At 32.3% G+C, this 12405-nt stretch overlaps 1 protein-coding gene across 23 annotated transcripts in view; it reads right to left on the reverse strand.

Annotated features, from left to right (window-relative positions):
- Positions 1 to 12405, reverse strand: part of LOC143052212 (inositol hexakisphosphate and diphosphoinositol-pentakisphosphate kinase 2-like) — a 79739-nt gene that overhangs the window by 33585 nt on the left and 33749 nt on the right. For 21 of the 23 annotated variants that reach the window (XM_076225185.1, XM_076225201.1, XM_076225200.1 and 18 more), the window contains 6 exons: positions 8193 to 8240; positions 6991 to 7057; positions 5353 to 5494; positions 4569 to 4795; positions 1961 to 2097; positions 1476 to 1590 (listed from right to left, as the gene is read on the reverse strand). In XM_076225185.1, coding sequence (XP_076081300.1) covers positions 1476 to 1590; positions 1961 to 2097; positions 4569 to 4795; positions 5353 to 5494; positions 6991 to 7057; positions 8193 to 8240 — 736 coding nt within the window. The remainder of the gene's footprint in view (positions 1 to 1475; positions 1591 to 1960; positions 2098 to 4568; positions 4796 to 5352; positions 5495 to 6990; positions 7058 to 8192; positions 8241 to 12405) is intronic. The other 2 variants (XM_076225191.1, XM_076225195.1) reach the window with 1 other exon arrangement.

Below are 12405 nucleotides of genomic sequence, written 5' to 3' on the forward strand. Positions count from 1 at the left end.
TTGTTAAACATATTCATGCCTGGGACATTTATAGCTTTTTCACTTTTAAATTGTTAAACATATTCATGCCTGGGACATTTATAGCTTTTTCACTTTTAATTGTTAAACATATTCATGCCAGGGACATTTATAGCTTTTTCATTTTTAAATTATTAAACATATTCATGCCAGGGACATTTATAGCTTTTTCATTTTTAAATTATTAAACATATTCATGCCAGAGTATATTTATAGCTTTTTCAATTTTAAATTGTGAAACATATTCATGCCAGGGACATTTATAGCTTTTTCATTTTTAAATTATTAAACATATTCATGCCTGGGACATTTATAGCTTTTTCATTTTTAAATTATTAAACATATTCATGCCAGGGATATTTATAGCTTTTTCACTTTTAAATTGTTAAACATATTCATGCCAGGGACATTTAAAGCTTTTTCACTTTTAAATTGTTAAACATATTCATGCCAGGGACATTTATAGCTTTTTCACTTTTAAATTGTTAAACATATTCATGCCTGGGACATTTATAGCTTTTTCACTTTTAAATTGTTAAACATATTCATGCCTGGGACATTTATAGCTTTTTCACTTTTAAATTGTTAAACATATTCATGCCTGGGACATTTATAGCTTTTTCACTTTTAAATTGTTAAACATATTCATGCCAAGGACATTAACAGCTTTTTCACTTTTAAATTGTTAAACATATTCATGCCAGGGACCTTTATAGCTTTTTCACTTTTAAATTGTGAAACATATTCATGCCAGGGACATTTATAGCTTTTTCACTTTTAAATTGTGAAACATATTCATGCCAGGGACATTTATAGCTTTTTCACTTTTAAATTGTTAAACATATTCATGCCAGGGACATTTATAACTTTCTATATAGTATTGAAGGACGCCTCCGGGTACGGGAAGACCTGTTGGTGACCTTCTGTTGTTGTTTTTTTCTATGGTCGGGTTGTTGTTTCTTTGGCACATTCCCCATTTCCATTCTCAATTTTATTGGATGAACTCTTGTTGAAGGCAAAACAGTGCCCTATAGTTGTCTACATTCTAAACCTTTGAATTCTGGTGGATGGTGGTCTCATTAATTGGCAATCATACCACATCTCCTTATTTTTATATTGATAATAACAGTTAAAGATGGAAGGGGGCAGGACCTTTTTCTGGACATCGAGAATGGGTGTTTTTAAGCTCGAGATTTCAGGATTGATCCTTTGGGGATCCGGGAAAATTTTGAATTTCAGGATGTTGGGATTTTAATTTCTTTAAATTTGGGACCTCAAGATTTCATGTATCCTGAACCCCTCCAACCCCCCTCACAGGCAGTAACTCAACCTTACCTCAAAACCAAGTGACAATAACAGATCTTAACACTTTAGTAATAAGATAAAGAATTATCAATGGCATTTCTAAATGTAGTGTATTTAATGATGTAGTTTTTTCCCTGGTTATAAATACTTACATTACAGAGTCCTCCAAATCGTAACATATTCAGTAAGGAATGAATGTGGCTTTCACTGGTAAAATACAGCCTTGTCCTCACAAATCTCTCAGGGGAGGAAACTCCTTTGGAATATCTAATTAAAATAAATACATGTGTGTCATTGCAGTTGTGAAAAGGTGTTTAATCCAGGTCTTCCAATTTTGATATAATTGTTCGATGTATCACTAACACACTAACAGTGCCAGTAGCAAATAGTTGATATAAATTAGAAAGAGAATTAGCAGGAAATACCTCAAGTAATTTAGGGGTTTTAAGTAATGGCAGACAAATTTGCCAACAAGTGTAAATATATCATGTTTTCGTCATGGACAATCAATTAAAAAAAATGCAATTAAACCCTTATTGTGCTGCTAACCACTGCTTATTTTCTACTTCATTTGTGTTATCATATATTAAATCACTTCTATGCCATGGCATATTACCATATCTTTATGTAAACCTACTGAGAATTAAGTCTGGTACTTTCATCGTCAGGGTCAGGCATAACACATTGTTCTATATCACTTCTGATCTTTCTCATTAAGGGTGTACATAAATTCTGGGAAATGTGTAGCTTCTCTTCTACTGTTATACCATACTCCTATGGAAACAAAATATGAAAAAAAAATGAAAAAAGTTGCCCTCTTTGTTCCTACATTATATCTTTTGGTATTTTGAGTTGTTTAGTTGCAGTCTCATTGATGATTACCAAACAAGGTCTTTTAATAATATACAAACACAAGTGTTTGTCCTTCATTTCTTATACAGTGTTCCAGCTAGGATTTGAAAATAGAGGGGCGCGTTTTTAAAAAGGGCACTTTAGCGCGTTCTCACTGAAAAAAATCAGATACTTAATATTACCACATAAAGACATATTTTTAGCAAGCATGTAGCTAAGTTAAATAGCTATTATATACAAGTTTAAAAATCATTTATTTAGAACAAATAAGTTAAAATCAAACTGATAGCAATAGTAGACATTACTATATTCATTTCTCTTTCAGAACTACAGATTTTTTCAAAGAAGAGTTCAAATGCAAATAAATATTAAACAACAATGACAAATCTTCTGTTTTTCTTTTTGAAGAAGGTTGTCACACATTGATCAAGATTTTTTTCAAATTTAGTTTCATCACAGTTTAATTTTACAGTTAATAGTAAAATCACAAAAATACTGAACTCAGAGGAAAATGAATTTAAAATAATTAATATTTTTGTTAATGTCTGTGTTTTCAAGTTTGCCCTGTGACTTGTCTTTATCAATTTGACCTGAGAGAATATTTTCTCCACCTCTGCTGTACTGAGTGGTTGTACATGTCATATTGCAACACTGAATAGTTTCAGGGTCCATGTCAAATGTATTTGCCAGAGCTTCTATCTCTGTATAACCATACATTGTTTCACTGTTATCTGTTCAATTCAACAAGCATCTCCGTATATTTCATGTTGACCGTATCTAATAAAATCAATAAGTTTGTCAAAACGGATTTCAATCACAGGCACTTGTTTCTATCCATTGGAAGACCCCCTATCAACGTATATTTACGGAAATATACGTTGATAGGGGGGTCTTCCAATAGATAGAAACAAGTGCCTGTGATTTCAATAAGAAAATTGATACAAAAATCAGACTTTCGAGAGCTCCGTAATTGGCACAATAATAAATTGATTCAATTTTGTAAGTCTATTATCAATTCAACAAGCATCTCCGTTTACTTCATGTTGAGCGTATTTAATAATATCAATATTAAAGTTAGTCAAAACGGATTTCAATTTAAGAAAAAATGATATAAAATTGGACTTTCGAGTGCTCCGTAATCGGCGGAATTTACAATAGAAGCAACAATTGCGATATTTGATTGAAACCTTTCTTCTTCTCGATTTTTCATAAAGGTAAAGAATTAAATTATTTTTTTACTTTTGATGGTCATTATTCTTGAAAAAAGATGTAATAGACTGACAAGTCTTTGATATTTTCTTCTTGTCATTTCCGAGTTGGTCAATTTTTCTTTTTTTCGTCGGCATTTTGCGTGTTGACCTATTGGAATGATTCTTTTTAAATGAACGTTATTTTATAAATAACAAATACGATAGAAATGAACACCATTCACATTTATTTTATAAATTCTATTTTGCATCGTCAGGTGTTAAAATAATCAATTCATTTAACTTCGATGTTTGGTGCTTCAGGGCAAAGGGATTAGACAGGGTCTTAAATTTCACCTGATTAAGTAATTGACTCTAATCAAATAGGTGATTATATACAGGTAACAAGTGTCAACAATTTTAATCTGTTGTCTTAATGAAGTGTGTGTATAAAGAACTCAACAAAATGGCGATGATATGATGAGGAAAAAAGATCGTTTTTTAAACTTTTTTTCAAAAGGGCACAGAGGGGCGCTTAAAAAGGCAGAGGGGCGCAAAATTTCGGGGGCGGGGCGTGGCGCCCATCCATTTCATGCTAGCTGGAACACTGTTATAAATCTAATGGATTGAGAGGCTATCAATTTGCAATATAAAAAAGACCCAAATATTTGTCTATGGTATATAACAGAAATGTACAATGGAAATCATTATCATTTCTAAATTGATTCTCTTTTTTTTTGTCAAGGTGTCCCAGCTAAAAATCCATCAGAGCTTTTGGAATGGCAGAATATACTTTATCATATTCAGATGAAGAGTAAATTTCAAAGTTTAAATCACTACGATATAATTTGAAAAACAGCATCATAAATTTTAACAAAAACAAATCTAAAAGACAATGGCGATAGTTTCAAGTCAGTCTCTGGGTTGCGTGATTTTCTTGCCATATTAAAGACTCATTGGTAGCCTTCAGCTGTTTGTTTGTTTACTCTTCGCTCAGGTTGTTGTCTCTTTGACATATCCATTCTCAATTTCAAGATTCTGATTAAGATTTTACGAATGAACTGCCCTAGTTGACCTAGTAATTAAGGGGAAAACTTGTCATAGGAAGTTATGACGTACAGATATTAGCTTAGTGACAACCATTCTTTCTGAGATAAAGTACCAATTGGAAGATTATATATTATCATATATATATTATAACCATACCTGTGGAATAACTATGTCTGCCAAAGCTTTAGAATATTTAAACAGCTCAGTTGCTCTCTCATACTGTAAAGTTTTCTGGTTGTGTTGTAGGTCATACTTGATACAATCATAAATATCAGGAATTTTACTGATTTCAAATCGGCCATCTTTCATTCTAAAATCTTTTTCTAGCTTGGCCCATCGTCTTATCAACAATTCCCAGCTTTCTCCATTATATAACTTTAGATCTAGAAAATTAAAAAATAAAGCTGACAATAAATTAAATTTTTTTTTAATGAAAGTAAATTCAACAAAATAGTATTTTAAATCCATCAAGATGAAAGATAATGATAATAAAGTTAGATATTCTTTTTATAAAAATAAAATCAACATTTTTATGCCCCATCTAGATAGTAGAGGGGCATTATGTTTTCTGGTCTGTGCCTCCGTTCGTCCGTCCGTTCGACCGTCCGTCTGTGCCTCCGTTCGTCTGTCCGTCTGTGCGTCTGTTCGCTTCAGGTTAAAGTTTTTGGTCAAGGTAGTTTTTAAAGAAGTTGAAGTCTAATCAACTTGAAACTTAGTACACTTGTTCTCTATGATATGATCTTTCTAATTTTAATTCCAAATTAAAGTTTTGACCTCAATTTCACGGTCCACTGAACATAGAAAATGATAGTGCGATGTTATGTTTTTCTCTTTCGTATATGAATGCAACTATGTATTGCACTTCCTTTACTTGCATAACATTAGTGCACACTCATGACAGTTTTAGAACTAAACAATTATTTCCTACTCAAAGTCATACCTCTGGTTCTGTGTTCCAGCTTCAGATTTCTAACTTTATTGGTCAATTCCTGCACCATTGCATAAACGTATTCACAAAATTTTCTGGGATTCTTAATGTAGTCTAATGCTTTAACTAAAGATTCGTTTTTAGTTGGTGCAAGCTGAAAGAAACAACAAAAGTCATGAAACTATATTAGATAAAAGATGATAAAAAAATGTAAAAAAAACTATGAGCTAAGCTCTCCAATTCATTCCCTATGCTCCCAATATCTGATAATCCATTTACTGATTTAGTATTTATGAATAAACAAGAGTGCACACACTGAAATGTCTCGCCTTCTTTACTGATCATTGATATTATGTTGATAGTCCTAAGCTTTATTACAACTGTCACATAAACGTTACATTAACCAAGATAACTAAACAAAGACCAATGAACCATGAAAATGAGGTCAAGGTCAGATGAACCATGCCAGGCTGACATGTACAGCTAACAATGCTTCCATAAAACAAATATAGTTGACCTAATACTTATAGTTTAAGAAAAATAGACAAAAACACAAAAACTTAACACTGAGCAATGAACCGTGAAAATGAGGTCAAGGTCAAATAAAACCTGCGCGACTAATATATAAATCATAAAATATTTCCATACACTAAATATAGTTGACCTATGGCGTATAGTATCAGATAAAAAGACCAAAACTGAAAAACTTAACTTTAACCACTGAACCATGAAAATGAGGTCAAGGTCAGATGACATCTGTCCGCTAGACATGTTCACCTTACAATCATTCCATACAACAAATATAGTAGACCTATTGCATAAAGTATGAGAAAAACAGACCAAAACACAAAAACTTAACTATAACCACTGAACCATGAAAATGAGGTCAAGGTCAGATGACACCTGCCAGTTGGACATGTACACCTTACAGTCCTTCCATACACTGAATATACTAGCCCTATTGCTTATAGTATCTGAGATATGGACTTGACCACCAAAACTTAACCTTGTTCACTGAGCCATGAAATGAGGTCGAGGTCAAGTGAAAACTGTCTGACGGGCATGTGGACCTTGCAAGGTACGCACATACCAAACATAGTTATCCTATTACTTATAATAAGAGAGAATTCAACATTACAAAAAATCTGAACTTTTTTTTCAAGTGGTCACTGAACCATGAAAATGAGGTCAAGGACATTGGACATGTGACTGACGGAAACTTCGTAACATGAGGCATCTATATACAAAGTATGAAGCATCCAGGTCTTCCACCTTCTAAAATATAAAGCTTTTAAGAAGTGAGCTAACACCGCCGCCGCCGCCGCCGCCGCCGCCGCCGCCGTAGCCGCCGGATCACTATCCCTATGTCGAGCTTTCTGCAACAAAAGTTGCAGGCTCGACAAAAATGCCTAATAACTGTTGCCATGCTTGCAGAAAAAGGTTTGTCCCTGCATCACTTTTTTTTTGGAAGGAGTTGTGAATAAAAATCCCCCTTCCTCTTATACTGCCTTCATTGTTTAATTATTTAGTAATGCTGAAACAGATTCATTTCTTTCACAGGAATTTTGGATGTGACAGTATTTCTGAAATGATCCATTTACTAAATATGAGGAAGTTGAAATATCTTTGGTTTCTACTCATTATTCTTACTTTCTGTATTTCATCTTCAGTAAAATCCTTGTCTTCATTTAGTATCTGTGTCAATCTGGACTTGACACTATAAATAAAAAATATGGACATATATAGAGTATTAGTTTACACTTGGTACTATATAAAAAAGTATTGGATATAGGCAATTTAGTTTGTTAGCTTATACAATAACTGTCTGCTGATTTGATGCAGTATAATATCTAACTGATCTTAAATCACCCATTTCAGCTTTTAAGAATCATGGGTAATTTCATTGGTGTTACACGGAAATACTATTTGCGTATCCATAATTTAGGCCATTGTAAAATAGAATATTGTTGAATTGTTTGATGTATGCTTTTGAAAAGCTTTACCAGAACAATTACACTGGGAAAACTTAACCACAATAGATCTTAAGACCAATTGATTATTAATAACTTACGATGAAATATTTGTGTCCAATTGTGAGTAGAACTTGTAAAATTTGCCGAAAAAAAAGACAAAACTGAAAAATCATATGTATGCATGTTTGAACAGAAATTAATCATCAAAATAATTTTTTTTATTGAAGCTGCTTTTAAAAAGTGCAATGATATGAAGCAAGCTTATTTACTTTTAAGCTGACAAATGCCCAATACAACAGCTAGGTACTATCACTAGGTAAATTCTGATCTGAAACAGACATTTTGTTCAGATCAAATTGGCTGTATCAGACTAAAATTCATAAACTAATGACAGGCAATAAATCATATACAATACACAAGGTTAGGCAAAGTGATGCAGTTGGGTAAATATCCCTAATGCGCTTCAAAATGAACAACTAAAATATGCTACTGAGAACAGGCAATAAGATGGACTAGCTAGGCCATGATAAATACAGACAACAGGAAACACATCCATTACAGGGGGGTCTCATTGGGGGGTTCCGATCCCGGATCCCGCTTACTGTTTTGTCAGATTCCTGTATCCCGCTTAAACTATGTACGTAAGCAATTCTCATTTTTTTGTCATTTCCCGGGTCCCGCTAGACCTCATTTCCTGTTTCACGACACAATTATTTGACTTTCACGTGTCACACTTACAAAAAATCTGCAATCCCGCGCCACGCTTAGACCCCAATGAGACCCACTTACAGAAGAAGAACACATACACTGAGAAAACAGTATTTACCACACGATTCAAGTATTACTTAAAGGAAACATGCAAGTTGACGAAATACATACACAGCTTGTTTTGAACAAGACAATCTCCGTAACAACTCAAGAGGTAAACTAAAATCAAAATTAAGACAATGGCTGATTAATTCAATTAAAAGTTTCCCTTTACCAAACATAATAAAACAGGCAGGTAAATAAATACATAAAAAATAAACCAGCCCATAAAAATTTGGAACAGATTTTACATTGAACCAGGTGCTCCGCAGGGCGCAGCTTTATACGACCGCAGAGGTCGAACCCTGAACAGTTGGGGCAAGTATGGACAAAACATTCAAGTGTGATACAGCTCTGAATTTGGATTGTGATCAAATTTTTGACATTATATGTTTTTTTTTTACACAAAACAAATGTCAAGATTTTACAAATCAATTAAAGATTTCTTCAAACTTTTTAAATCTAAAATTAAATAGTTGACACAGCATAGGTTTCTGACACAGAATGAATGTGGTCTAATGAACTTAAAAGTTTTTTTTTTGCCTTTGAGCAATTCACTATGCTGTTGAATATTAATCCTCTCAAAAAAATGTTTGAAGAAATTTTCTTTTTATTTATGAAATCTGAAATGAGAAAAATTTAAACCCCCCCCCCCTTTTTTTCACATCCCCGTTTCCCTTTTTCCAAAACTGATATCAATTCAAATTTCTAATGGAGTTTGCAACAATAACTACTCTTTTAAATACATCATAAGATATTAAAATGTAAAATAAAGTGCTTGTTATCACTGAATGGTAAAGATTGGTTGGTAGTAAAAGTGAATATACATTGTTTATTGTATAAAACAATAAAAAAAACTTCATCAGCAACATTTTATATTGGCAAATTTCCAATGAAGTTATTTACATAAAGTTATTGGCAAATAAAAATAGAAAATGACATCATAGTCATGTCTGGCAAATGTCCAACATACATTATCTAAAAACATTTTAGATAAGATAAGGAAAAAAAGCTTCATCAGCAACATTTTATATTGGCAAATTTCCAATGAAGTTATTTACATAAAGTTATTGGCAAATAAAAATAGAAAATGACATCATAGTCATGTCTGGTAAATTTCCAACATATATTATCAACTACTATTCTATACAAAGAAAGATAACTCCAATTGAAAATTAATTGCTATTGCACAATATTGTGCAATTAGATATTTCTTGCTATTGTGCAATACTGTGCAATTGAAAATTTCTTGCTATTGCACAATACTTGATATGGAATCCTGATTTGGACCAACTTGAAAACTGGGCCCATAATCAAAAATCAAAGTACATATTTAGATAAAGCATATCAAAAAAGCCCAAGAATTTAATTTTTGTTAAAATCAAACTTAGTTTAATTTTGGACCCTTTGGACGTTAATGTAAACCAATTTGAAAACGGGACCAAAAATTAAGAATCTACATACACAGTTAGATTTGGCATATCAAAGAACCCCAATTATTCAATTTTTGATGAAATCAAACAAAGTTTAATTTTGGACCCCGATTTGGACCAACTTGAAAACTGGGCCAATAATAAAAAATCTAAGTACATTTTTAGATTCAGCATATCAAAGAACCCCAAGGATTCAATTTTTGTTAAAATCAAACTAAGTTTAATTTTGGACCCTTTGGACCTTAATGTAGACCAATTTGAAAACGGGACCAAAAATTAAGAATCTACATACACAGTTAGATTCGGCATATCAAAGAACCCCAATTATTCAATTTTGATAAAATCAAACAAAGTTTAAATCTGGACCCTTTGGGCCCTTTATTCCTAAACTGTTGGGACCAAAACTCCCAAAATCAATACCAACCTTCCTTTTATGGTCATAAACCTTGTGTTTAAATTTCATAGATTTCTATTTACTTATACTAAAGTTATGGTGCGAAAACCAAAAAAAATGCTTATTTGGGTCCCTTTTTGGCCCCTAATTCCTAAACTGTTGGGACCTAAACTCCCAAAATCAATACCAACCTTCCTTTTGTGGTCATAAACATTGTGTTTAAATTTCATTGATTTCTATTTACTTAAACTAAAGTTATTGTGCGAAAACCAAGAATAATGCTTATTTGGGCCCTTTTTTGGCCCCTAATTCCTAAACTGTTGGAACCAAAACTCCCAAAATCAATCCCAACCTTTCTTTTGTAGTCATAAACCTTATGTCAAAATTTCATAGATTTCTATTTACTTAAACTAAAGTTATAGTGCGAAAACCAAGAAAATGCTTATTTGGGCCCTTTTTGGCCCCTAATTCCTAAAATGTTGGGACTAAAACTCCCAAAATCAATCCCAACCTTCCTTTTGTGGTCATAAACCTTGTGTTAAAATTTCATAGATTTCTATTCACTTTTACTAAAGTTAGAGTGCGAAAACTAAAAGTATTCGGACGACGACGACGACGACGACGACGACGACGCCGACGACGCCGACGACGCCGACGACGCCAACGTGATAGCAATATACGACGAAAAATTTTTCAAATTTTGCGGTCGTATAAAAATACTTTAGAGGATTTAAACGGTGATACATTGTATTTGGTGTTATGACTTATGTACATGGAGCATTATATATAGCTGCATCTGATCAAAATGGACCTTATGTAAGTGCACATAAACATGTTTATGAAGAAGACTTTTATTGATTTTGGAACATTCAAATACAAATTCTAATGCAACAAGGTTTGTAACATTCATTTTTATTGGCTAATGTCACTTATCTACATGGCATCAATTGGCAATTGATGCTATGGGACGTACGCACAAGCACAGACGGCATATGGCAAACTTTAAATACATGTTTAACGTTGTTTTCAGTCAGTTTCATTGGAATGGAGATAACAATATTGTATTTTAAGTTCCGACGGCATCAATTGGGGATTTGATGGTCGTAAATACCCGTTTACTGTCCCTGCTAACGTGTCGCCAGTAAACTTAATTTGCGACCATCAAATCCCCAATTGATGCTGTCAGAGCTTAAAATACAATACACTTATCTCCTACATAAATTCGGTCTCAGTTTTGTAGGTTATTTAACAGGTCAATTTTTCAAATAGTTACATACTTTGCATAGATTTTTTTTCAATATGAGATAAGATAACAAATTCATTGATATTCATTTGCATAGGGTATATTTCTATCCAATACCACTCATATATAAAAGTAGATGTTTCTTTTGGTTTTTTTATGTGCTTGGGTTGCTGTCAATGATCATTGATCATCTCTTGCAAAAAGCTTATAGTTAAAATTATTTTATTTAAATACTCAAACTTTGTAACACTTTTTTTGTTTAGTTCTTCTATACCCTGCTACACACTTGTACAGTTACACATTAGTATATAAATTATACTTTATATGTACAAATAAATGCAATTTTGTAGCATATTCATTAGACATAAACACTTTTTGCATTATTTTCAAGAGTATTTTCTAATTGTTTTTTTATAAAAGGGTTGTCTTTCTTGAAAGCAGATACATTTACAATGTTTCTGATTTGATTCTTTTGTAGAAATGAGTATATCTATACTTTGAGCTACACTTATATATCTGATATCATTCCTGAAATAATTTACATTGTGGTTGTTTTAACATTAAAAAAAAGTTAAAATACTTTTAAAAAAAATTCTGATAATATATTAGTTTCTGGCTTGAACATCAATTTTTGAAATCATGAAATTTCAAGCCATTCATCAACAATCTGAAAAGTGTGAAAAGCTCTTGTAAGGATTCAGATCCTTAACAATCCAATTAGACACATAAAATGCAAATGAAATATTTTCATATGTTTCCCTAAGTAGCTAAATAAAAATAGTACTTAAGCAGAACGAGCATTGCTATATATAAAGCATATTTTCATTAACAACCCAAACTTAAACTTGATACAGGATGGACCAAGGGACGAAGGGATAGACATATGCAAAGAAATGTAAAACACCACCTTATTATGTAGGTGAAGACTTTTAGCAGACAGTTATAATAATAATATAAGCATGTCAGAATACTTATATATCCTATTGGTTTGTTTAATGCATTGTATTGATGACTGCTCTTTCTTTTTTGTTACTAATTTAAAATTAAATTCAACAAGCTTGCTCAAAAATAAAATAATAATCAGTTTTGATTTGGAAGGGTTTTTTTTATACAAATTTCATTGGACAGAAAAATAAGGCTGACCTGTATTACTCCCTATTTTGGAGTAACAGTATAATTTAATAACTTCTTTCACAGGTTAATTCAATTGGTTAA

The sequence above is a fragment of the Mytilus galloprovincialis genome, chromosome 11 (genome assembly GCF_965363235.1).
Source record: "Mytilus galloprovincialis chromosome 11, xbMytGall1.hap1.1, whole genome shotgun sequence".
In the NCBI taxonomy this organism is placed as follows: domain Eukaryota; kingdom Metazoa; phylum Mollusca; class Bivalvia; order Mytilida; family Mytilidae; genus Mytilus; species Mytilus galloprovincialis.